Source organism: Struthio camelus, chromosome 16 (assembly GCF_040807025.1).
Source record: "Struthio camelus isolate bStrCam1 chromosome 16, bStrCam1.hap1, whole genome shotgun sequence".
In the NCBI taxonomy this organism is placed as follows: domain Eukaryota; kingdom Metazoa; phylum Chordata; class Aves; order Struthioniformes; family Struthionidae; genus Struthio; species Struthio camelus.
In genome coordinates, this window is record NC_090957.1 from 20,662,455 (window position 1) to 20,688,721 (window position 26,267).

The 26,267-nt window shown below is 51.5% G+C and overlaps 1 protein-coding gene across 22 annotated transcripts in view; it reads right to left on the minus strand.

The window, feature by feature from the left end:
• Window positions 1-26,267, minus strand: part of MSI2 (musashi RNA binding protein 2) — a 286,908-nt gene that overhangs the window by 24,690 nt on the left and 235,951 nt on the right. For 8 of the 22 annotated variants that reach the window (XM_068909335.1, XM_068909330.1, XM_068909333.1 and 5 more), the window contains one exon: window positions 19,651-19,713. The exons of 4 other annotated variants lie outside the window; for them this stretch is intronic. In XM_068909335.1, the coding sequence (XP_068765436.1) occupies window positions 19,651-19,713 (63 nt within the window). Of the gene's footprint in view, window positions 1-4; window positions 4,133-19,605; window positions 19,714-20,861; window positions 20,886-26,267 lie in introns of those variants that run through there. 10 more of the 22 variants (XM_068909323.1, XM_068909322.1, XM_068909321.1 and 7 more) reach the window with 4 other exon arrangements.

Below are 26,267 nucleotides of genomic sequence, written 5' to 3' on the forward strand. Positions count from 1 at the left end.
TGTGCAGAGAATAAAGCTGGGTATGAGGCCGGACGCCTGGCATGCACCGTTATTACAAAGCCAAACACTAGAATAAACAGCCTAGGCCCAACTTCTAACACTTAACCAAGGCCATGCGATAGGAGAGCAAGGACTCAATAATAGTCAGCCCGGACTACTACGAAGCTTAGAGCTCCAAAAATATATATATGGATATATATAAAAAAAAAAACAATCATTCAACACACTACTGCAACCAGAGACTGTAGGTGCTCGTTTTCACCAAATTATCACAAAATATAATAGATATTTTTCAACATCTGACTTGATGCTCATGCAGTAGTAACAAGTTCTCTAGGTCTGGGCACGCCGAGACAGCATTCACATCCCATGCAAACTACAAAGGAACTAGTTTGAGACTACACATTGTGGTAATATTGATATTAAAATGTTGACAGCAAATAAATAACTTCAGTCACATCTAGAAAAAATTGGTTTTGGATCCATTCGAAACTTTTGAAAAAAAACCCGCCCTTTTAAATCAGTAAGCTGTAGAAATATTTCAATAGCTGTTTTATTTTTTTTCCCTTTAAATGATATGGAATGGAACAGTTTGGATTTTTTTTTTTTTTAATATGACCAAGGAGAGTGTTGTTTTATTTAATTTTTTTCCCTTTTTATTTGGAGAGCGAAGACCTACCTTCGTCTCCAAAACCATGCTTGGGACATCAACCAAAATTAAACAAATAAATAAAGATCAAAAGCAAAAAGAACTCCAGAGGGTGTATGACGACTCACCTCCTAACGTGGAAGTAAAAGAAAACTTAATTTTTTTCCTCTCTTTTTATGGCTTTTTTTTTTGAGACAGAAAAACAATGTAAATAAGAATGAGACTAGAGAATAAATTTAGATATTAAAGCATGTTAGATGATCAGGCTTCTGGCATTTCTCACAGTCACACTCGGATGTAAAACTCATGAGTAAAAGGTCTCGATGCAAAAGAGGAGTTAGCAGACTAGGATGGAAATGGCTTGCTGGAGCTGGGAGCTAAACCCTGCAGGGTCCCGGCCACCCGCACCCCCGGGCCCCCGCCGGCCGGGCAAAGCCCTCCTGACCTGCCACGGCTGCTGCCACCCCACGGTCCAAGCCCCAGCCGAGATTTTATTTTTCCCCCTCGTCTTTTCCTCTGGATTCAGCTTCCCACGTAGCTCCGTCACGCGCTAAAAGGGGTCGGCGACACTGGCCAGCCTGAGCGGACGGAGGTGCTGGGGCAGAAGATCAGCCCGAGGACAGCCCCGCTGCCGGGGGACGCGGGGGGCCACCCCGTCTCCTTCCCTCCTGCCCTGCCCGAGCACAGAGACGTATTTTTCAAACGAACGAACCAACTAGCCCAAAAAGTCAAAACGGCAACTGTTGCCTCTGCGCTGACAGGAGAGTAAATTTTATAAAGTAAATGATTTCATGGGGCTCTAAACCGGTAGCAGGGAAAGTAAGTAGGTCATCTAAGCAAGCAAGTTAAAAGAAATAAGGTATGAAAGAGTAAACAGATTATTTTGGAATTCACTGGCAAACAAAGCACCTTTTTTTTATTATTAAAGATAAAATGTCAAGATAACATTTGGCCTTCTCACTCATGAAGAAAAATATCCTGCTGAGATGTTCAAAAGCCCTTTATTACTGTAAGCTAGCACCTCTTTTCTCTTTCTTTTTTTTCCTCCTAGTTCAATAAAATAGATATGGGTTTTACTGCCGTGTCACAAAGAAAACCCAGCTCACCCATTTGAGCAAATCCACCAGCCTCTAAGAGGGACATGACAGCCAAGAACCTGCCCTAAATCGTCAGTTTTTGCCAAGAATGGCGCAGGACCTTAGGCAAGGAGGATGTCAGGACACGTGTTTTAGACGCCGAAATGCAGAGGGCAAGAAAAACCCCAAATCATAACAATAATGTGCAGAAGTGATTCCCCCAAAATACACAGCTCTCACCGAGAAATGCATGAAAGATTTAATTAAAAAAAAAAAAACGCTCAGGTGTAAGGCCAAACTCATCCCCGCTGCTGCCCACCGAAGGCAACAGCAGCACCAGCCACGGCCGTTGCATCTCCCAGACGGCTGCAAACGCTGGCTTTCACAGCCAAAACAGCTGCTTACTCCAGCATCCTTCTGACTGCGGGTATGTAACGAAAGGACAAGGTCATTTCCTATCTGCTGATCACCAGTTTAATGCTACTCATGATGGGAGAGAAACGTGCCTCCTGCGAGCATGCCCACTGACCAACCACCCTGCAAATACTCTGCCCAGGTCCGGGACGCTCGGGCACAGATACCAATAAACAAAATAGAAAAGCTCTCCTGATTACGGGGAGATCAAACACTTCTCATCTGTTAATGATTCATTCAAGCTACGATGCACTGCTAAGTACTCTTCCTCTTACAGTGTCTGTACCTACACTCACCTAGAGCTAGAAACAGTTTTAAGATGACTTTGAACCACCACGAAAGGGACCTCAAATGACTTGGAATTCCAACGCGCAAAAACGTGATGCATTTTGAAATACCTGGAAATAAATTTGTTTAACATAAACATGTGAATAATCTCAGGCTAAACTGAAGCAGGAAAAACAAAAATCCTCCAGACACTGGATACTGTCTCAATCCACAAAAATAAGTAAGACTTGCTGGAGTGACATAACTTTATTGCAAAGTTCCTGTTGTCAGCTCAGTAACCTGAGCAAGCAGAAGCCCTCCAAGAACTGCCGTCGCCAGGAGCTGCAGGCATCGGAAAGCACTCCGATTAACACCTTCCAGTTGGAAAAGAATCTGAAACTTCCACAGCTACTTACAATCTGTGGTCAAAACTGGAAATAATTAGGGGAAGGAGAATTTGGGAAGCATACTGCTGAAAAACCAGCTGGGGATTATATTGTCCAAGGAGAGGGGAATGAACCACCTCAAGTTTTTTGAGGTCAGGTAAAGGAGATCTGGAGCAATGGCTTATCCATGCTTCCTCCCTGGTCATGGCAGAGGTACCAGCAGAGCTGGTGCCAGCTCCCGCAACTATGCTTTGCCAGAAGGACCAAGTCTAAAGATCCAGTGTTGCTAGTGGGTCAGCAGAGCCCTCTCCTCCCCTTTTGAGGCCCTCCAGTACGCAGGGAGTCTCGTTAGTCAAAGTACCCATTTGCAGCATGCACTGAAAGGTTCAGGTCCAATTTACCAACCAATTGCACAGGAAACCATCCTGCACAGGACATTTCCACAGCTCTAAGCTTCAGCTCAGTACCTCCAACTTCAGGGTTTCTTCTAGACGTGATTTACAATCCCAAGTGACACCAGGGAGCCTTCCAATAGACAAGGTCAGGAGAGATGCGGAAAAGATTAGATGCATCTGCAAGTCAATGCTAACCCACTTTCATCCGCTTCAGGCCCAAGTATCCCCCACCCTCCAGACAGGCCTACGGAAATAAAAAACGGCAGCCCACGGAGGTGGCAGTGAAGGGAACAAAGCATTTTAATTCTGTGGGCGCTCCACTTTGAATTTGCTGTGCTTTTTCTTACGGAAAAGACTCCGAGCCCTCAGATCCGGGGCTTTCCCTCGGTAGGCGAACGCTGGCCTGCTGGCCAGGGGCGCGGGCAGCCGGCGGCAAGGGCCTGGCAGCGCGGTGCCGGCTGCTTTCCGCCCGCGCGCGCCGCAGGACGAGCGATGAGCCCAGCGCAAGGCAAGGGCGGGAGCTGAGAGCCCCTGGGCACGCCGCCACCGCGGGAGAGCCGAGCGGGGTTTTCTCGCCGGCGCGGGCCAGCTGGGCCGAGCAGAGCCGGGAGCCGCCGTGCGCGGCGGGCACAGACCTACTGGAAGAGCCAAGAGAAAAAACAAACATCGTCTCCATCTTCCGGAAGTGATGGGAAGAGACAGAAACAGCATTGCCGACAAGGCTGGAAAGGGGTTAAAGGAGCCTCCGACTTGGTGCCTCGCCACCAGCGACGGTCGACGTTGGGTACGCGCAGCAGTCGGGCTTCACTCTTTCTGTGCGCCGGGTAGGCGAAAGACAGGATTTGCTCCTGGAAAAGCTCCACTGGTCGCTAACGCGGCCGAAAGCTCTGGAACAAGCCCCTTCAGCCTGGCAGTCACAGGCTTTCCTGAAGTCCAGATAAAGCACTATTTTTGAAACAAGCAAAAAAAAAAAAAAGTACAAACAAAGAGTGATGGATGCCTTTTAGGAGGCTGCTTTTAAACTGCGGTCATAAGGGCTGGGGGCCGAGGGGTCTATCGGTAAGAGAAGATGTAATCTTCAGTCTAACTGGGCGGTGGATCGAGCTCGCTGTCACAGACGGCCCGTTCAGCCCCGGCGGACGCAACGCAAGTCCGCGTCTCCCGTCGCTGCTGGGGATGGCAGCCCCTCACCGGGGCGCCCGGCCGCGGAGCTCGCGCTCGGCGCGGGCCTGGGGCCGCCCCAGCCCCGCGGGATCACCTGCGGCAAACGCGCTCAGAACGAACGGTTTGGCCGGCGAGCCTGCAGCTCCGAGCTGTGACGTTAATTCATATGGCCTCCTTATCTGCACAGAAAGTTACACTGGCTTAGTTAAAGGGGGTGAATTTAAGCAGATTTAGACAAATCGTTTCCCGCCCATGCCTCGACAAGCTTATTTCTTTGTCGCGTAAATTACTGACTAGGAATCCTTTTGAGCCAAGCCAAAATAAGCCATTCTTACACTGGGATAAGGAGCATCCGTACTGGGCTTGGCAGCCTCCGCGAACAAATTCCATTTAAGCAAGCGCTGCTCGTCTAAGCAAAGCTTATCTGTGAGCGCGGCGGCCCCATCCACGCGCTGCGCGGACCTGGATACGGCCCCGGGGCAAGGCAGCGCCGGCCGAGGCGAGCGGGGCTGGTCCTGCTCGGCCGCGGATGCTCGGGGCTCCCGCTCAGCGTCGCGTCCAGGACCCGGCGCTGGGGCTTGGGGAGACGCTGTCCTTCAGCGGCAGCGTAACACGGGCTCCAGCTGCACCGCCAAGTCGGAGATGCCCACAGTACGTTTCAGAACAGTAAAAGGGGGGGAAGCATTTTGGTGAAGCTGCCCCGCCGCAGGACGCGGTCTCCGCGCCCCAGGGCTGTGCGGGGTCTGCAGGGAGCCGAAGTCTTTCGTGGCTGCTATTCACCGGGGACGGCTGCGTTCCTGCAGCGCCGCCGGCCGCAGCATCACCTGCGCGCGGGGTTTGTCTCTGGGATGCACTGGGTGCAACCAAAACACAAACTTGCTACACCGGCAGCCGGGGACACAGCGGGGTGGGGGGACCGCTCCGCACGGGGCAGCGGCACGAGCCAGCTCATCGAGGGCTTTCTCCCCAAAACTGCCCTGTTCACACAGGGTCCGCTCACATTTTAATCCAGCGTTCAACAAGAAAAGTCACCACTGACAGCTAAACTCTTTCGATAAACTCTTGAGAAATTTCTACGTTGCGACTCATTATGACTTTTGCCTTAGTATATGGGTGTGTTACACTAACGAGGGCTCAACCGCCTCTCTGGGAGGGCAGAGCGGGCAGCTGGGTAAAGAGCAACAAGCTGGGCACTTAAATCCCACCCAAATAAGCTCAATTCAACAAGAGAAAGAGGGAGGGGAAGGGAGCAAAAATGGAAGGCTTTTGACATTACCGTCCCCGCAGGAAAGCCTGCACGATACCCGACCGGTGATCCGCCTGCCCGGGGCTTTTGGGTTCTGCGGAAGTGAATTACACGTGATGACAAAATAACGCTCAAGCACCACCAAAACACCTCGTACTGCAACGCAAACGGACACGGCGGGACACGGACCGAGGCGTAAGACAGGTGTCGAACGGATGCCTCTCTCGGCATACAGTCCACATTTAACATCCGGGAACAGCTCTCCCTGGCCCAGGTGAGACCCCCTGGCACCAAAAACGAGAACTAAAAATACATGCAAAGCAAGAGAAGTTCCCCAAAGTGATTAACATCCTTAGCATTTAATGTCCTGGGGATAAGTTAACTCAGGACTTGATCCAAAGCCTGTGATAAAAGAGTTAATGCTTTATCCATGCAGACGTGTCCCTGGTATCCGCACCGGACCGGCAGGAACGCCCGAGCCGGGGCGGACGGAGCAGGGACCCGGCGCCCACCAGCCCCCGCGGGCTGCGGACGGGGCCCTGGCAAGAGCCGACGTCCCGGCCTGACGTTCGGGGTTAGAGCAACGTCGCCCAAAGGAGCGGGGCTCCGCGCGCCGGGACACAAACCTCGCGCTTCCCGCGGCGGGACGAAGCGCTGCACCAACCCGGGCTCTTGGCCGGGAGCTGCCGGCCGCCGCGGCAAGCGGGGGCGCTTGGCAAATCAGGTCAGCAGGTCATTTTTTCGAGCAGACCCAATGTGAGAGGCTTTAAAAAAAAATAAAAAATAAAAACCCACCCCCCCCAAACAGGCAGGAGCCCCGAGGGGAAGGGACCGAGCGCGCCGGCGCGGCTGGGGGGGGGGGGGAACGTTCCCAGCACCCGCAAACCTGCCGCTTTCCCACGTTACAACCGGCTCCCAAGCGAAGCGGGCGCCAGCCTCATCCCTGCTTCCGGGGGAGACGCGCCGAAGGCGAAGCCAGGCCCGGCGCGGCGCCCCAGCACGACGGTCCCCTCGTCGCTCCCCGCGCGTGAGCGGCCGGCCGGCGCCCTGCGAACCCAGCGGTACGAGGAGCTGGAGGAAAACAAAGCCAAGCGAGCCAGCCGGAGAGCGGCTGCCCTCCCTCCGCGCTCCACGGCTGCTCCGAACGCAGCTGCTTCTGCTCCGACATTTCCTTCTCGTTTCACGCCAAGCATTTTCCACCGGTTTTTCCTGTTCCGGGGCCGGTCATCTACCGCACGCCTTTTCGCCAAGGCCCCCTCGCTCCTGCTCTCTCCCGTCAACCCCGGCGGTGGCTTCCCGCACACACAAGCTTTTCCACAACTTGTTGCTCCCGCGCTCTCATTTCTGGATGACTATCTCATCTGCCATAAACAGCCACGCACAATTTGGCAGGCATTTCTACCATCAATGTTTATGATAATAACTACACGTGCTTGAAAGCAGCAGGAAATTTTCAATATAACTATCATTAAGACAAAATGCTTTAAATCAAAGCCATTACCCACTACCCAGACTCAAAGCTCACAAGATTAGGCTGCTTTTTATCTTTATGAAAAATTCATACAACATGCTGCAAACATCTTCCAGCTCGAAGGAGTCAATGATATACGAACGTTTAGCGCTGCCGATGCAGACGGGGAGGGCGCCGGCAGGGCGATGCCCGCGCCAGGGGGACGCCGCTTGGACAGCGGCAGGCAGACCTGGCACAGACAAGCCGGAGAGGGGAGAGCGCGTGGTTCCCCGAGCCCGGCCGCGGGGACGGTGGCAGGTACACGCGTGCTGTGGCCTCTCCTCTTTGCATGACTTGCTCAACGCGTGCAGTTCGGAGCTCGGGTCCCAGCGAGCCAAACCGGGGCAGGGAACCGAACCACCCCCAAGCTTGGGGGCGTTGGGTCTGAGGTTCTCCCGAGTCCTGCTTCCAGCTACCGAGAAAAAGGAGGAGACAGAAATAGGTGTGTTTGCTATTTCTATAGGGGATGCAAAAGGTTGGCCATCTCCATTTTTCAGTGCCATCCAGAAAGCCTTCTACAGGGGTCTTGGCCAGTGCTGAGTTGCCTTCCTGCCACAGGCCAGATATGCCCCAAATCTCTGCTTTCGTGGCAACCCACTTATAACTACCGCAGGGGACATTACGACATAGCCGTGGCTACTGGTGCACCTAAGGTCGCTCCATTCCCGATTTCTTTGGGATCTCACGTGTCCCGAAGCCTGAGCGCTATGCTATCAGCTGCTCCTGAGCATGCACGGCTGCAAGGCCAGCACTCAGTACGCTGCAGAGACTTTAAAAAACAGCTACAGTATGGGCTATGGTAAAACTTCAGCACCATATACAAAGCTGAAGCCATTAGCGCACAGAGCCGTACAAACATGACTAGCCAGCACTGCACCCATTTTACAGAGACCCTGACTAATTCTTTGAGCACTCAGAGCTGAAGCTAGTGGGAGCTTGTGCCCTGCTTTTCAGAGATGCCGACAGCCAAGATGCGATTTACCCGTGACTCTACGCACAAATTAATGGCAGTCTGAAATAAGATGTCAGTGCTCCTGATCCGTGGTTGCCTGTTCAGGCTACAGGAGCGCACAGACACTGGATTGAGAATTAAATGCGAACTTTCTGGCTCTTTTGTCATATACCACCCACTGCATACAGGTGCAGCTAGCGGTACAGGCGTGCTCGTTCGTGCTTGGGCTGACCCATCAGAAGCATTACCTTCCTGCAGCTTTTACACACAATATTGTTTTATGTCTGAGGCAAACTGCACCCTGCACACTTCAAATGCAGATCAATGCTCACACTAAAAAAAGTCTCAAAAATAACGAGCTGGAAGCACGCGGATATTCTGGAGACTAACGATGTACAAAGAGCTCCCAAGTAACTGAGGCAGAAAGCGTGAGAGATCCCAGAAAAACGAGTAACCCCACAAGTGTCACAATTAGAGGCTCCATTTAGTAAATCTCTTGTGGAGACCTGCACAGTGCAGCACTTAAATCTTGTTCTTTCTGAGCAGACTTAAAAAGCAAACACCCCCCTGGAAGAAGCCTATGGCAGACAGTTCCTCTATGAGTAATAACAGCTGAAGACATTTTTCTTATGTCAACACGTTCAATCCTGACTCTGGGGGGGAAAAAAAGCATCACCAAACGGCAATCATCCTGCCTTCGTGTCACCCCAACACGGCTCCGTAACGGGGAGCAGCCGGACAGAGGCAGGTCGGGGGAAGCAGCTGTCCCTCCCTGCAGCTGTATTGGCCCTGCAGGGGAAAAAAAATTAAAATTAAACAACTGTCAGGCTCATCAGTTAAATAAGTAGTGATGAGACCAAGAGACAGCGAGAGCAGCTCTCTGCTGTAACAAGGTACTATTTGTATGTTATTTTCCATCTGCAGTCACACTTTAAAAGGTTGTTCCGTCTCTGCAGCCCCTTCGGAAATGGCTTCACACATCACAATATCGCAAGGATAACGACAAAAAGCAGCGGGTGGCGAGCAGGTTCCTCAGCTCAGCAATCACAGCTGCGCTCTGCAGCGCTTCGGAGGGAAGGGACGCCTCACCTCCGTCCTTGCAGGGCTGGCGCCCGAGACCGGGCTCCGGTTTGGTGACAATTATTAGCACTTGTCAGGGCCGCATCGAGGAGCGATCCAAGCTGTTACAAACCAAGCTGGACACGTCCGTGTGATAATTACAGCTGCGATCTCGGGGCAACTGCTCCTGTCGCAGTCCCCGCGCCTCCCCTTTTTGCTACAGCGCGGGGACTCCTCCTTGTGCTCTGCTATCAATGCTAACGCCGAGCAGCTGGCACGCGTGCAAAAAGCGCGGACAACTTCCGAGGTGCATTAGAGCAACAGAGAGCCAGAGCTGGGCGGTTTCCACAACTCGGGTAAGCTAAAGATTCAACTGGCCCAGGTGTCTTTAAACCACCACCGCCCCTGCCATGCAGGCTGCAAGCACGTCGGCAGCACCTGCTCCCGCTACGCAACGCGGGCGGCTCGTCTGAAGCATCCGCCGCGTCAGGAAGCTGCAGATGGGCGCTGATTTGCCGAAAGAGACACAGATTTCACCGCGTTCAAGCCCGCCAAGTCCTGCAGTTACATACCAGCAAAAACATGCTTTTTCCGGCTTAGGTGCAATTTTTTGCAAACGATCAGTATTTATTGCCTAATCACATTTGCCGTATTGCGAGTTAACGGTGTCACTCTCGCATCAGGGCAGAGTGCTACACGGAGGCCACACAAAGCTCCACTTGTAGGAGCTGCAATCAGGGAGCCAGCTCTTGTCACAGCCTTACAAAAGGATTTCCTCTCGAGCGGCTCATCTTTAATCATTATAAAAGCACAGAAGTTTAATCCATTTTTGATGTAAGCGCTAATAGCTTTGTGTCCTTGAAGTTCAAAGTGGTCTTCGTGCATGTCGCTAATTAGCCGAGCAAGCAGCCATTCAGCTCCCTCTCATGTTTCTAATTAGATCCTTAACAACAAACAAATGTCGACCTTACAAAGGCTGTGCTACGTTTCCCTCCATTAGTTAAACAGTTTGGGAGGGATGTAGCTTCCATTTCTCTGCAATCGTCCCCCCTTCCCCAGCGCCCCCCACACCAACCTCCTCCATCTCACACTGGCACCTTCCCTTATCTCCACAATGGACAACGCGACCTGCTTGCGATACAGCTGAGCGCCACGCTGGGAGACCCCAGGCGCATGGTGCCTCAGCCGTTCTGCACGTGGGAGACAGCCCCACGTTTGCAGCCGGGAGGCCCCGTACGGGACAAGGAGCCGGCCAGGAGAAGCTGCAGATTGTATACAGAGTGCTCCTACCAAATCCAAGGAGCCTTTGAAAGCCCATCAGTCATGTTGTCACTCGAGGATTTTGTGCAAGGGAAATTCCCTACTGGATGCCTCTGTTGCCAATTGGAAGAGTTCAACCTTATCAATATTATTTTCCAAAAGTGCTAAGTGCTCACAGGTGCCTTCGACAGCCACGGGGAGTGTTTCAGTTGGCCAACTGAAAGCTAACTCAAAGCATTAAGAGCTGTTGAGCATTGAGTTGGCCAGCTCAAAGCATGGAGAGCCCAACCTCAATACTGAAGCTACATCAGTGTCCATGCTCTGCCTCTGAACTGTTCCTCCCTCCGAGCCACCAACGCTCATTAGCAAAGTTGCAACAAGCAAACAGGTAAATAAATCCTATCCCCTCAGACATCTTCCTCACAGGTTTCTCTGACATTTTAACTGGTTTTGAAGTTAACTTAAAATCTAATGTATTCTAATTTATATACTTCATATTAAACACTTCGGCTTATCTTCTGTCACTCTTTTTTCACTCAATGTATGTAACATACTGAACTGTAGCCATTTCAGCAGAAATATATCTTAATGCGTTCAGATTTTTCAAGCAAACTCTTTGGCCAACTCTTTGCTGTTGTGCAGCACGTGATGCCGCGGCATCCCCCAACCCATGGCCTGGTGGCCCCGCACCGGAGACCACACTGTCAAATGTCCCATGCCTCCCTGCACACTCCCCCAGCGAGCATCAGACTAGCCAGAAAAAACACGAGAGATTTCTGTATCAGGATGGATGGACCCCTGCAAACATCTGCCTGCGGGAACCGCTCGGCACAGGGGCTGCTGAGGGCACCTGGTGCTTTGCAGGATCTGACCCCCGTGCTGCACTTCGTGAACGTGTCTGCACGTTAAGCCTTAACGGCTATTACCATCCTTCCAACTGGCCAAAGCTTGGGATTCTGTGCCGACACAAAACTCTACTATTTTTTCTATTTAAAGTGAAGGCAGAGCTAAGCTCTCCGGCATCTTCACCTCTTGCTGAGCAATAAGAAATCTGTTGCTACTTTTACCGTGGGCAACCACATCTGCATTAATTGTTTACCACAGCCTGGACAGGTCTTTTATTAATATTAATGAGTAAGAGGGAACAAAGGGCCCCTTTATTTTTAGCCTACTCTAATTGCGTAGTAATTACTCATCTACAAAACAAATGAGCCGAACTCCATTGCCATGGCAACAGAAACTCCGGCCTCCCACTGTAACGCATTAACTGGCTATCACTCCTGTTAATTTTAAATTGAAGCCTTTTGTACAATAACAGACAATAGAAGAGGAAAATTAAAACAAAAGCAGGTCTTTGTTTCGCTGCATATTTTAAGCCGCCAGAGCGGCGGGGGCACTGCCCAGGTGGGACCCGGGTCCCACGGCTGCGCGGGACGAGGTGCTCGCGGGCTACAGCCAGCCCTCTAGACCCCTCGCGCCCGGCTTTCGGGGCGAGAACCGCCCGGTGCGGGACAGCCCGCTGCCCCAGCGGTTTGCCCAGGACACAGGTGTTAGCGCTTCAACCCGCGCTGCCGGTCAGCCCGAGCGGGGCTCTGCACGCCTTCGCCTGGCACGGCCACCGAGGAGCCGCCCCTGCCCTCCCGGCCCGTCTCGGGCGAGCGGCTCCGAACGCGCAGCCCAGCGGCTGGAAGGAGAGAGCAGCCCTGTCCTGCCCGAGCAGACCTCGGGCACGAGTGTCGGGGCTGCGCGTCCCCGCGGGAGCTGCTCACGCGGACGCTGCCCCGGCACAACCGTCCCGCTCGCTCGCCAGGCTCCCGCCAGCGAAAAACGACGGCACGCACGGCCAGGCAGCGGTGCTGGGCTTTGCGCTGTAACGCCCACAAACGAAAACGTGAGCTCACCGAGGAAGGCACAAGCTGCTGGTGTCTAACAGTCGCTGCTCCACCGTTAACAGCCACTATTTTTCACAGGGGTGTCTTTACAGAGCCCCAAAGCAGCTTGCACACGGCCACAGAGCCCTCCACAGCCCAAAGCTCTGGGTTTTGCTCTCTGCCTTTAATGATCAGGAAATACTGTTAAAAAGACCCAGCTGTATGAATTTATTATTTTTAACTAGCTCAAGTTGATGCACCTGAAGAGCAATTTTGAATTCCCTGGCTATTCCTAATCCACCATGCTCCTCCAGCTAATACGAAGCCAGATGCATGCTAACATCTGCTGTAATGAAAGATGCCACTGTCTCTTTTCAATCTCAGATAGCAGAAAGAGGAAAAAAAAACAGCTGTAATTATGTATTTACTTCTAAAGCATTTTGGGATAGAATCAGCATGAAAATACTCACAATAGTATGTCTGTAAAATATGCGCTGCATCGCATTTAGTGGTTGCTGCGCTAATGGGGAACAGCCTGCTCTTGCTGCCAGACAGGGAAGCTGCTCCTGGAGCGCAGTGAGCACGGCACGCTTTAGCGATTAAAATGCATGAGACGGGCTCCTGTGCTTAAGTATATTATTGCGCTAGATACCTCACGCTGAAGGCCCTGGTTTAAAACTTTGCAATGACTCGCCTGCACCTTGTGCGAAATAAAGTTTAATTACAACAACCAAGAGCTCTGTCCCTCACCTTCCACAGGGGAAAGAGAACACCAAACGGTGGTAATCCAGGGCTTTGCTAGGCTGGAGCACGCCCTGCCTGGCAGCGGCCGCGCCGCCCCTCGCACGGGTCTGCAGCCCGCTGGAAGGCCAACGCAGAGCAAGCCTGCGCGCCGTCACCGCCTGCCACGTGCCCCGAGAGGCCCCTGGGAAGCCCGAACGGTCGCCGTGCAAGAGTGTTTTCCCATTGAAAATAATTCCACTGATTGAAAAGACTATTAGAAGTTAGCTACTAAATTCATTAAAGATTAACTTATACTGTACTTAAGTCTGTACTTCAGAGGTGGTCACTAATTGCACTGGAGATGATTTATCAAGTGCACAAGATTTTCTATTACAAAATTATTGACTGAGGCTGATGAATTTTAACCACAACAGACTTCAACCAGGAGCCCTGCAAAACGACGGCAGCTGTGGTCAAGGCCTAACAACAGCAGCGCCAAGTTGTTTTAAACGTACTGAATTTTTTTATATGACACAGTGGGAAGTTCAGTCCCTCAAAGACTTAAAAAAACACAAAATGGCATCCTACAGTAAAATAAGATTAACAGGTACGGCGTGCAGCCCGAGTTCTGGAAAGCACGTCTGTGTGTGCCTTTCCGTAAGGGGTCTGAAACTACCTTGGCTCAACATACGACCTTGCAACCGTAACAGAACTGATGCCACTTTCATTTCTGCGATACTCTCAAACGCAGCCTTCCTCTACCACGAAGATAAGCAAAGGATAAAATCTTACGCAGCCACGAAGGTTTTGATGTGTCAAGGGCGCGGAGCGCCCGTCGCCAGCCTCCGCCACCTAATTACTGGCTGTTCCAGCAGAGTGAGAAATCGCAGCCTGCTTGCTTCTCCCAAGTGGTCCACTTGTTAGGTTCAGGCTTTTGAGACTACATCGCTTAGATTAAATTTTATGTACTTTTATATAGTAAAATAAAAGAAGGAGAGCAATTCCATCTGAGCTGCTGTGCCACGAGGGAGTCCTCTCAATGGGCCGTATAAATCCCAAATTGGTTCATCACTGGATCTTTGAAATGTTTCTCCTTACGACAGTTCTCTGCTGATGCAGGCTGCTCTCCTTCCACACGCACAGACCAACCGTCGTCCCACTTTTTATGGCTGTAATTTGCTAACGCTATGGGTGCTTAATGACAAGATTAAATTTTTAGAGCACCTTCTTTAAGTGTAAAACAAGGATTCCTAAACCCCATGCAATTTGTCGCTCTGCTAACTTTTAGATACATCCTTCTCTTCATCATATGCCTTGCACATTAAACAGTGGGTCCCCCCGTCTCCTTGGCAGAGATTGAGATCGAAGGGGGAAGTTATTCTCCCCCTTGATGCATAAGTGTTTCAGCTCCTCAGTAGCAATAAGGCAAGTAATAGGGGTGGCTCGAACTGCCTTGCACAGGCGTGCGTCCTGTCACCTCCATCCAGGCAGTTGTTGGGTTGATTTACTTTATGTTCTATTAGAGGTAAGGAGCGGATACAAATTCTTAATTACATTTTGAAAGCCCATTCTGGATATTTTATTTCCTTTGAAAGCGCTTGCTGAAATGAGTGCATTAAAGACTGCCTTGAGTATACCCAGCGGCGTAGGACCGTGCTCCAAGCCAAGCACACGCAGCTCGCAGGGGACAGCCTGGCCGCACGGGCAGGGAGGCCGAGCGGGTGCCCGTGACGTACAGCATCCTTTCTACTCCCAGCAGGATATTTTCTGACCAACAACAAACTAAAACAAACAAACAACAGCTTAATCCAGGATCTCAGCTGCCGTCTATTAAATTTGCTGACTACAGCTTCCTTTGTAGAAGAAATTTAGAAGTTCAGCGCACAAAACAGGACACAAGAAGCAAAGCCATTCGTTGGCTCAGTGGCGAAGACGATGAACTTGTCTTGGAACTCCTAATGCTGACATCTATGAAACGTTAAATCTTAATTTAAAAATGTTCCCTTAAGCTCAGTGACATGGCAATGACTACAAACCACCACTAGCTCAGAGTCTCTGTTGCATCACAAGATTTAAGGTTTATCACCTAAAAACAATTGCTTTATGTCTCAGGCCCGCCTGTGGGAAGCTGTTTCACACACATGGTATTATTTAGATATCCGATGGAGTGATCGGCGTACAGCACAACTGGTTTCAAAGTGCTAACGATGATTCTATGGGCTAATATGGACGCGTAACAGGCTGATGAAGAAACCATGATTGTAAAATGATTTTTAAAAGATCTTAAATTCTTTTTAAATACAAAATAAAAATAATAGAATATAGTTATAGTCAGTGTTTTAATTCCTAAGGGGGTTAATTTGAAAAAAAAATATGGTAAATTTACTCTCAACAGAACAGCATGTGCGGGTTCTTGTAACGGAAGGATGTAGGTTACCTACAGCCATGGTCAATTTAAACTTCCAGGTAATGGGATTTAACAAATACGATACTATGGATCCAAGCCTTTAGCAGCTCTCTGCTTTATCGATAGCCCTACGCTTTCATTCAAGCCAGCGCTATGCTTTTAACTGCCACGCTACTTCCAGTGGATGATACCTGTAATATCAACTCACCAATGCATGTTCTACGACTACATCTACTGCTACCAGTACGACTACTACAGTGCATGCATTTAGTTCAGTCCCACAGATACATACACTCTAAGAACAGGCAAGGGGAGATGTGAAATGTTTTACGGGACGACAGGTGTTTCGTTTTTTTTAAGTAAGGGAAATTAATAAAAACATCAAAAGAAAGAAAGTGTACAAAAAAATAGAGACATTTCTCGAGAGTTGATATGAGTCGTTTCTTGAACCGTTTCGTCTGAACAAGCAAAAAACATGCAACCAGCTGCTACTAACAAGAAGCTGGACACGGAGAGAGGATTAATAGGTGTGGACAAACCTTCCCGCTGAGGGCGCTCAGAAGAGTGTTTGAGAGGAGGTGTGCACGTCCGAGTGTAAGAGAGGCCGGAAAGTATGCCTCAGAGACACCCTCTCTCACAGCAGCCCCAACCAAGCAAGAGAGAAAACAACAGAACATAACTGCTCACACTCACCATCAAGGTCAGTAGCTCGCGTTACTGGGTGGGTTAGAGCTGGCAAGTATAAAGTGCAGTAAGGGGTTGTCGGGGGCTGCCGACTCAAAGGCAGCAGTGGCGGCCGGCGCGCCGAATGCAGCGGGGCCGGCGAGCGGGAGCAGCTCTCGCGCCGGACCACGTCCCGCCGCCCCGGGGCCTCGGGCCGGCGGCGGCACCGCTCTTGGCGGCGCCCGGCAGCGGGCTCTGATTAGCATCGCTTTTGTCTCCGGACATCAGGGAGGAATAGGTGATGGCAACGGGTTGGAAACTGGAAACATCTAAGACATGTCGATAAACCAAAGAAGAAGGGGGGAGGAAAAAAAAAACCACCACAACCCCCTTTCCTGCCAAATTTGCACTTTCCTTCCAAATTAATCTCTCCCATATCAAATGCAACATAAAAATGTCCCCTTACCCCCATGATTTTCTTTTAAAAAAAGCATTTACGAGACAAAAAATGTTTTACACTTAAAATATGCCAGGTGAATTTAAAAGAAACGTGACATTGATAGTGAAGTTGTCTAGGAGGAGCTTGCAGCATTCAGGCTTTTCAGTTTGCTCATTTGCCATGGCTCAGGTCCCAATTCATTAAAAAAAAATACAAGAATGGATGAGGTTGTCAAAACCAGCTGAGGGATTCGGCAGCACAGTTCCACTTGACGTGAACGGATGTGGCCAAATCCCCTAGTCAGCTCCGAAAAACCTCCGCTACTGCCTCTTCATTGGGATGTTGATTGGGCATGTGATTTATAAAGAGCAGCATCAACGCACTTACCCTGCCGGCGCGGGGAAGGCTAAGCTCAGCGTGAATTTATGAATGACACTGAACGCAAGCGGAGGGAAAAAATGTCCCTTTTTGCCGATTACAGGAGACAGCTGATGGGGACGTGTTGGACATGAAGAGGCTCCCGCTTTCTGCAAGGACCAGGATGGGCACCGGCACCCGGCCGGAGCAGAGGCTCGCGGGTGCGCCCAGCCCAGCCGCGAGCACGGACGCCGGCGCTTCGCTTTAGCCTCCAGGGCCGCTGCTCACGGCGAGGACGCGGGGCGAGAGCGTGCGAGGCAGGGGCTGTGCAGAGGAGGAGGTCGGTTCTGGGTGACCTGGTGGTGACGGAGCTCTGCGTTATCCGCAGCGGGGCGGCGGGACGCTCCTGCCGGGGTGGCTCCTGCCTCTTCCCGGCTGACGGGGGAAAGGCGCCCATGAGCGCCAGCGTGAAGAAGGGCTCTGCAAATTTGCAAAAAGGGGGGGGAAAAAAACCCAACCAAAACCAAGAAAAAAACCCAACCATTTTTCTTGTAATGAATCGGGCCCGCACACGGTAACGCAAGACTGCTCGTACTCTCCTGCTCCTGAGTACAATTCACTACCATTGCTGGATGGAAGCGGCAAACCCAGGATGTCCCTTCCCCAAACTGCCCTCGGATGGAAATGGCTGTACGTGAACCACCGTCGTTCACCGAGCGGGTCTCACGGCGGATGCCAGCGGTCCCGCCGCACGCACTCTGACGAACCCACCTTCCTCCTTGAGATCTCGTGGCCAGGGGTGGGGCAGGACTGTTTTGATTCGGTTTTGGGGTTTTTGCCAGTTTTGTGCACACAGGCAATTTTGAGGCTTGAAAGACATTTCCAAACACCATACTGCTCTTTAAACTTGCCAGAAAGGGTGTTGTTAATTTAGGGTTAGGTTTAGTTTCGTATTGCAAGTTCAAATAAAAAACGAAAACGAAAAAACAAAACAAAACAGGAAACCCAACAAAAGAAAAACCAAGAAACACTCAAATTAAAGACAAATGATTTTCAGGCACAGAATTGATCAATGCTCAGTTCAGTTGTAATGGGCACCAAAAGCACTCCGATTAAAAAAATAATAATAACCAGGGAAGCAACGTTAATCCAGCCAAACCCTCTGTGCCTTGCCAAGGGGCAACTCACCAGGTCTGTTTGCACGTAAAACACAACCTGAAGGGCAAAACAGGAGGAAAAGGCAGAAACAATGAAGTCCGTTTTCCCCAAATCATATGCAAAATCAATCTCTGTTTTCTTTCGTTTTGTATTTTTTTAATTATTAGTCATTTATTTTCCTCTGTTCAGGGGGCAGTAAGAAAAGACGGGAGATTGGGCGTCCCCACAACCAGTCTGGCAAGTCACCCCTTAGGCGCTCTCTACATGCCACAAAACGAAACTGGTACAGAGAGTCCTTTGTAGCCTGCAAGCAGTGCCAGTTTGCATGGAACGGAGTTCTCCCGAGGTCTTGCTTTGGCCTCCACGGCGTCAGGCTCACGCTCGAGACGCCCTTGGGCCTGCGCCCTCCTCTTAACCTGCTCCTCGGTGACCGAGTCAGCCCCGTCCCAGAAGAGCCTCGTTACCCCGCTGGGAGACCCAGGAAGGTCCCCGAGAAACCTCCCCCCTCGGACCGCGTCATGAGTGAGCTGGAAGCCGGCCGCCGGCGGGTCCCCGGCAGGCGAGGGCGCGCGGGCGTCTGCTGTGCGCGGCGGCCAGCGAGAGCGGGGCGTCCTCGCTGCCGGCGCCCCCGCGCCGCTCGCCTCCCCGTCCCGCGGCCGCCGGCTCCTCCGGGCTCTCGGCCCCGGCAGGGCTGCTGCTGGCGGTCGCCAAGGCACAGCAGAGGCGGGGGGGCGCCGGGCGGGCGCCGCCGGGTGAGCAGCTCACTGATGACCGTGCCCCACACTTCATTACCTAGGCAAAGCGCTAATTCGCCGTGTTTATCTAAATTTAAAACCTGAGGTAGCAACGGTAATTGGTAACAATTTATTTATTTCCCTTAAGGGGAAAAAAATAAAAGTCCGCAGAAGGACAGGAAGAAAAGCTTTAACGTTTCTCATGAAAACTGGGCCAGCGTTTGCAGGAGGTGACGGAAGCAGTCGCCCGAGCAGCAGACGCGCCGCTTTAAACGCCGGCAGGCAACCAGAAGCGACGCGCTGCTCCCGGGCCCGCAGCGGCACGTGGGTCCGGCCGCGCGCCGGGGCAGCCGGCTCCTTTGCAGGGGAAGGGCTTTTTTGGAAGGGGGAACAGCAGGAGCGCCCGCCACGGGGCCGCTGGCGAGGGCCGGGCCGGGCTGAGCTCGCGGCCCGGCGGGACGGGCGCCAATCGAAGGGGCTCCGGCCGCGGCGCACGGGAGCGGGCGCTGCCTCGTCCCCCCCTGCAAACTTTCCATGAGAAACGAAAACTTTTTTTCAAAAGTACACTTTTTTTTTTGGGGGGGGAGGGGGGTTGTCCTTTATAACCTCGAATTTAAACCAAAGGAACGAGTAAACCAACGTAATAAAGGAATAAATAAAGAAACAAATCAGAAAAGCTACCCTGGTTTTGGCCGTTCTCGTGCCAATCTCCTGCAAGGTGCTCCGGGCCTCACGGCCTCTGCTTGTAGTTTGGGTTTGGTTTGGTTCTGCGATTTGTTTCGCTTTGTTTTCAGGTCCCCAGGATAATAAGTGTGAGGAAAATCAGAGAAATGATGGAGAGCTGCAGCCACACAGAGTACCGACAGAGCTTTTACCTGACCCTGCACTGTGAGGGTTTGCTCTTCCGCGGGCCCCCCTACCTGATCCTCTTGCTGCCGCCACGGCTGCCGCTGCTACTGGTCCATAAGCCGCTGCCGGAAAACCTGGCCGTGGAGAAAAGGAGAAGGGTGAAGAAGGAATCCAGCGGGCACCGCGAGGCCCTGCGGGGCGCCGGGCTCTCCCCCAGGGCGGCCGGACCCGACTCGCCGTGCCGGCAAGCGGCCTCCTTTCCGGGGCCGAGCCCGGGCCAGGCGGGTGCCCTTGGTGGTCGCTGGTGGCGGCTCTTGGCCCAAACCCCCTCGCAGGGGATTTACACGGCAGCGGGGACCGCTGATGGCCTTTTGGCCCGTGCATCTGGCCGCTGCAAGTTGTTAAATGCAAGCTACTAGGGCGAACAAATTCACAGGGAAACTCGCAGTGCTCAGCTTACGTCTTCTTACGTTCAAATGCTTAGGGTCAGATCGCTTTCGCACAACAATGAGTGAATTTTGTTCTTTGCTTATTTGCAAGTGATAATGACGTGCTGATCTACAGACATAGCAGTAATGGAAAACAGGAGAAGGTCCTCATGTCAAGATCACAGATTTGCTGGGATCAAGCAGAAAAAAAACTCACTGGAATGTAATTTAAAAAAAAAGAGAAAGAAAGAAAAAAGCTTTTGAAAGCAAAACAGCCTCAGATCAAGGAAGTCTAAGAAATACACCCTGCTAGAGGGGGATTGAGATGTTACAGATACACGAAATGCTGCTAGCAAGATTTCAGATTTCGTTTCTTTACTTAATTAATATTAAAAAGTTATCTGCCAGAGGCTCTGACTTTAAATATATATTTTAAGAGGGCAGTGGCAAGGTCCAGGTATCAACAAGAACGCAAAATACCCTTGCTGCAAAGTCAACAAAACACTCAGAGGATTCCTGGGCTTTGAGGAGCTCTGACTGTTGCTGGTATTAGAAAGGACAAACTCTGGGGTAGTCACTACCACGGTACCTGCCCCTTGAGCATGCTCCGGGACTTTGATCACAGCTGCTTTGCAATGCTGAAGAACCACAGAAAAACAACTGAGACAACAGGAAAGCGAAAACAGACTAGAGAAACGGAGACAGAAAGAGATCCCGAGAAGTCAGCAGACTACAAGCCCACTACCTCTAGTGCTACCATCTGAGCTACAGGTCATCTACCAGGGGGAAAATAAACAAAGAACAACTAGGCTAGACTTGAAGCTACTTAAAACATCAATTAAAAAAAGACATACTTGCATTTAAATATGGTAATAGGGCTGTTGGGGGGAAAAAAAAAAGTCTAGGTAAATGTATGCACAGCTACCTCGGGCTACCATCTGATCCTGCGCCCAACGCACAGCACCCACGCGCAGCACACCAAACCCAACTGTGACTGAACGCCAGTTCAGAATCTGTTTGTTCTTACTATGTGGCTGAACGGTTACAATCGCTGAGAAGTGAGATGCAGGGGGGGAAGACCATCCAGATTGGTGGAAATTACAATCAAATATCCAAACTCCAAATTTACTCCATCTGGTGATGGAGATGGGAGCTTAGGTCAGCCTCCCTCTGATACACAGACAGGGGCTGCAATATTCTGCAGAGTCTGAGAACACCTTGGTACTAGACAGCCAAACTGACCTTCACCTTGCTGGGAAAGCATCTGTAGGTCTTGGGGCGAGACTCTGGGGCTTCACTTTCTTGCAGACATGCCTAAGCCAAACCTTGATCTCAGACCACTTGGGATGGAGCTGTCTTGCTTTTCAGCTCAGGAGCACCTAAAGCACCCTAAAGCTCCTCCTCCTATCTCTCCCTACAATGGTGCACATCCCACTCGGACATCCTGGGAGCAGCATCCTTAGCAGCTCCCTGTCACGTTCAGGACCAGCTGGCCACCAGCAAACCTGCCAGCTGGAGGCTTTGGGGGCTCCCTAAACCATTCACGAGGGCTCAGAGGAGCTGTTGATATTCCAAAGCATAAAATGCCTCTGCCAAAACCAATCAAATACCCTTCAAATCACCAAACCTCCCCTGAAAGCAGCATAAAAAGCAGGGCTGGAAAGTTTGTTTCTCTTGTTCAGCTGCCAGGGACTCTCAGTATCTATTTGAAATGCAGGACAAAAAGTTTTGTCATGCAAAAGAAAAATGAAATAACAAGGGTGGAGAAGGCAATCCATAGAAAGAGCCTGAACAAAAGATGTATTGTTGCATTCCAGAGTGCACTTTGGACAGATGTGTGAAAAATTAATCCCTCCACCGCCAAAGAAAGCTTTTATCCTAATTCTCAGAGAAAAGCATCTGTATGACACGGCACTCCAGACAACTCAAGTGTAGTCAGGTCTGCTCGCATTCTGCCAAGGAAAGGTGCTATCAGCGAGGTACAACTGTCAGCAGAGGAAGACTGGTATCAGCACGTGTGCATGGCGGTAACGGTTGCAGAAGTGGGAGAGGGAAGCAGTGATTGATTATCAACATTGGGAAAACCTGCTTCCCCATACAGACTCACAGGCCGGCTCCATCACCAGAGGATCCCTAAATCAATCCAACACACTGAGAGTAATCAATCCCACACTCTGAAATTACATTTGCCAGGCACCACATCAATCAGCTCGCTCAACTGAAAACAAATTTGCCACTCATCACACTGCTGAACACATTAATGCTATCCAGCATGCAAGAACGGTGCTCTCTTAGTTCTGTACTGATGAAGCTCTTTGCACCCGTGCATCTCAGGAGTGCCCTGCTGCCAACACCCTCTCCATTTCCAAGATGGGATAAAACAGGGCACCGAGAAGCCCGGTGATTCGGGGAAGATCATGTGAAGCATCTGCAGAGCCACGGATGGAACCGGGCTCTCGCACGTTCGGGTCTCGAGCCCCACCACTAAATCTCTGTAATTCCCTTAGGACTAATCCTACAGTATTATTTAAGTACTTTTGGTCACCCTCTGCTATGAATAATCTTCCACTGTCTATAAACTTCTAAATCAGTTAAAAACTTAAAGAACGTGATCTACAGTGACAGCGCAATAACTAATATTGACCCCATCCTGTGTCTTACAAGAAACTTCTGCCTTTCTCATCCTCTTGCCTGTGACGTCCCATCACTTCATCAACATACGAGAGCTGAGGCACGTGCAGCTCATTAGCACCGAGGAAAACCTCCGCAGGGGCTTCTGCGTGTTTCCGTGGCCCCAGAGCCGCTGGCCGGCCCCGCACGCCGCACCGGCGAGCGCGCGTCTGCGTTTCAGCAGCGCCAGAAACTTCCCCCGGCCCCAGGGTTTCCAAGAGCACGAAAGACCGCCGAGGGGACGCAGGCGGCGGCGAGCCCCCTCCGTCCTGCGCCGGCCCGCAGGAGGCTGGCGCGGCGCGCCGGCAGCGCCTCCCGGCCAGGGGCTGCGTCGCCTGGGGGGCGCGGGCCGGGCAGGAGGGCTCAGCGGCGGAGCCCGGGCTGTGACGGGCCAGACCCCAGACCCACCTCTCCCCAGGCCTTCCCTGGGCAACGTCTGGGGAGCGCAGGCTGCTCCGGCAAGGCTCTGGCGGTCCAGACCCTCCGGGGACCCAGGGCTCTCCGCGCCAGGAGGGCTGGAGAGAGCCTGCGCCGCGCCGGCGTTTTGTTAAAAGGCTGCCTCGGAGGCGACCGCCCCGGCGCGGGCGCTTGGGAGTCAACGGGAGCCACCGACTCAGAAGCCCACTTCCGGCCCTCCGACTAGCAGCTATTCTACAACAGAGGTTTGGCGCGGGGCTCGCGGCGCCCCAGAGGGCCCCGGGGCCTCGGGTCCGGGTCACGCTGCCTTACTGCCGGCAAGAGCCGGAGCCGGCATTGGCCGTCCAGTTTTCCACAGATAACGTTCTCCCGCACCAACAGCCTCCCCCCGAGCGCGGAAGCGGCCTCGCGCGAGCCGAGCCGGACCCCTCCGTCTCCAACGCAAACCCCGCGAGCGGCCGTTCCCTCCCACGCAAAACCGAGCCCGGGAGCGGCCGGGGCCGAGAGCCGCGGCCGCGGGGCCGGAGCAGGCGGCTGAACCCGGCCGCGCGTAGGGGGCTGGGGGTCTCCGCGCCCCCGAGTCACCAGCCCAGGGCTCGGTCTCGCAGGTTTTCTGGCCGCCTGTATGGGAAATCGCTAAGGAGGGCCGCTGTCCCCCGGTGTTTCGCGCCCCGGAGGGAGCCACGCCGCCGCCCTCCAGAAAACGCTCGGAAAACAGCAGCCAAACCACCAAGGAGTCACGAAGATCACGGAATTAAGTTCTTAAATCAAAAAGCATCTCCCAGAGAACGCCCGCTGCTTCCTGAGGCTGGAGCTTTAAACGCCAGCAATGAGCTCGGGGATTTACGACGAGAAGAAAAGCAGAAGCTAAGAGTCTCGCATCCTCTCCCGACTCCAGCACTGGCCTTCGGAAGAGCAACCACCATTAGGAGACACGCCTAACGGAGAGTGGGAAAGTCACCATGAAGCTAAGCCTGGCAAACAAAATAATTTCTCCTAGTTTACTGATGCTTGGCATCCCCGGGCCGGCAGGAGCAGGGGTGGGCGTCGGGGCCGCGGTTACATCCCCCGCCGCACCCGAGGACGCCCTGAATCTCCCACCGCTGTTCCCAGCAGCGGCTCTTTAGGAGGCTCGCTTGGTCTCCTAGGAAAAAAAAAAAAAACAACTGTGAAGTCTAGAATATAAAATTGCCAGTAGGTTGAACGGGAAGAAGAGAGGGGGAAACCGATATCCTCTTTTCAAACAGCGTTACCGGGAGCTTTGATCAGCCCAGAAAAGCTTTGCGAGGCTCACAGCTGTCATTTCAAATGGGTTCGTGCTTGCATTATTCTTTCCATTAGGCAGTGTTATCCTCTTTGTAGGATCTTTAGGCTTCATTTCAAAAGTATCAGAGACTCAAAACCATGAAGCAGAAGAGTCCAGTAGCCTTTTTCTCGCTCACTTTTCTTTTTTTTTTTTTTTTTGGAAGGCAGGCAGGCGTGGGTCCAATTTACTGGACAAAAATGCAGTCTTTAATGGTGAGCACGCATATGGGAAAGCTCCCGTGCAAGACAATCCCTTTATGTTTAATACCTTTATCTTTCAGCCCTCTCTGTCTCAGTCTCCCCCCTCGCTTTCTATAAAGAAAACATGAATGAGAAAGGAAAAAAAAAACCCTAACATTTCAAATTTTAAACAAACAACTAAAATGCCCAGCATTTAGAGAAGAAAATAATACCCAGAGAAATCAAACTTCATCTAAAATTGGTGAAAGAGCTGCGTTCTGCCGGAGCACTCACAGTACGTGTTCGTGTTTTAGTGGTAACTCGCTTGCTTGGGTTTGCAGGGAGGTGGAGGTGGAGGTGGAGGTGGAGGTGGAGGTGAGGTTCTCCCGACGCCCAGCAAGACGCCCCGCGGGGAGGCCGCCTGGTCCCGCTCCCAGCGCCGGGCGCTCCCCACCACTGGACCCGCTCGGCTGGCGCAGGCGCCGCGCAACAGCAAACGCAGGGAACAAACAAGCTACAGGGCAGACGGCCGCCGAAATGGGAAATTCGTTTCCTAAGCTTCTGATCAATTCTATTAACACTTTTAACATCTTCCAGTCTGCTCGGAGCTCTTTATTGTGACAGCCACATTAAGTGTTTCCCTTTGTCTTTAAATGCTGTGTTACATCAAGCTTATTAAAATCTATTTCACCAGGTCAGAAAATTAGCGAACTTCAGATCCAGCACATCATGCATAATGGAAACCTCATTAAACAGCCCACTGCCTTATTCCAGGCACAGTCATCGGCTGTTTAACATGTACCATGCGTGGCCAGACTTTGGAGGAAAATTCTCACCGTCAGACAGCCGTAACGCACTTCACACGGGACGCGTGTTTGCAGATGGATGTTATTATGAACAAATATTTCTGCTTTGGAATTTCAACAAAACAATACAATCCAAATATAGTTAATTTAAAATTTGGCACTTCCACTTTATGTACAGTAAACGACCCATTTTTCAGCTGTTTACCACTCAGGCCGCGGCTTTTAAAATGAGAATGATGCACTTTTGTCCAGTAATTACTTTATGCATCAGTGAGACAAAGCTTTGTTTGTCTCCAAATTACCGTTCTGTGTCTTCTCGAGTGTAATAGCCCTTTGCCATTATTTCACCATACAGAAAACTGGCAAACTTCTCAAAGGCAAACGGTTCATTCTAAGAAAAATATTTATTAAAAAAAAAAACAAGCAGAAACGGGCAGAATTTTTTTTAACCCTATTTAGAAACTGCTCATATCCTATAGGAGCTTTAAGGCGTTCACTATAATTCTCAAACGTGTCCTAGGAAAAACTATGCCTTCCGCCTCCAGCACTCTCACTCAATATGTAATTTGGATTCTCCCTAATTTAGCAGCCGGTGAAACACAGAGAATTATGAGCTTCAAATGAATGCAGCTGAGGTGGAGGAAAGAGAATCGTTACTAAATCACTTTCTAAAAGCAAGTAATTCTGTTTAGTACTAAGTTGCTCACTCCGATGGAAGCGTTTCTCGTTTTAAAGCCCAAAGCCAAACAACTACCACCGACATTCAATAAACAAGGTATGTATTGAGGAAATGACCGTTGCGGGGGCTGACTACCGGCGCAGTCGCTGTACCCCGGCCTGGCAGGCAGCGCGGCAGCGCCGGCCTGCGGTCCCGGCTGCTGA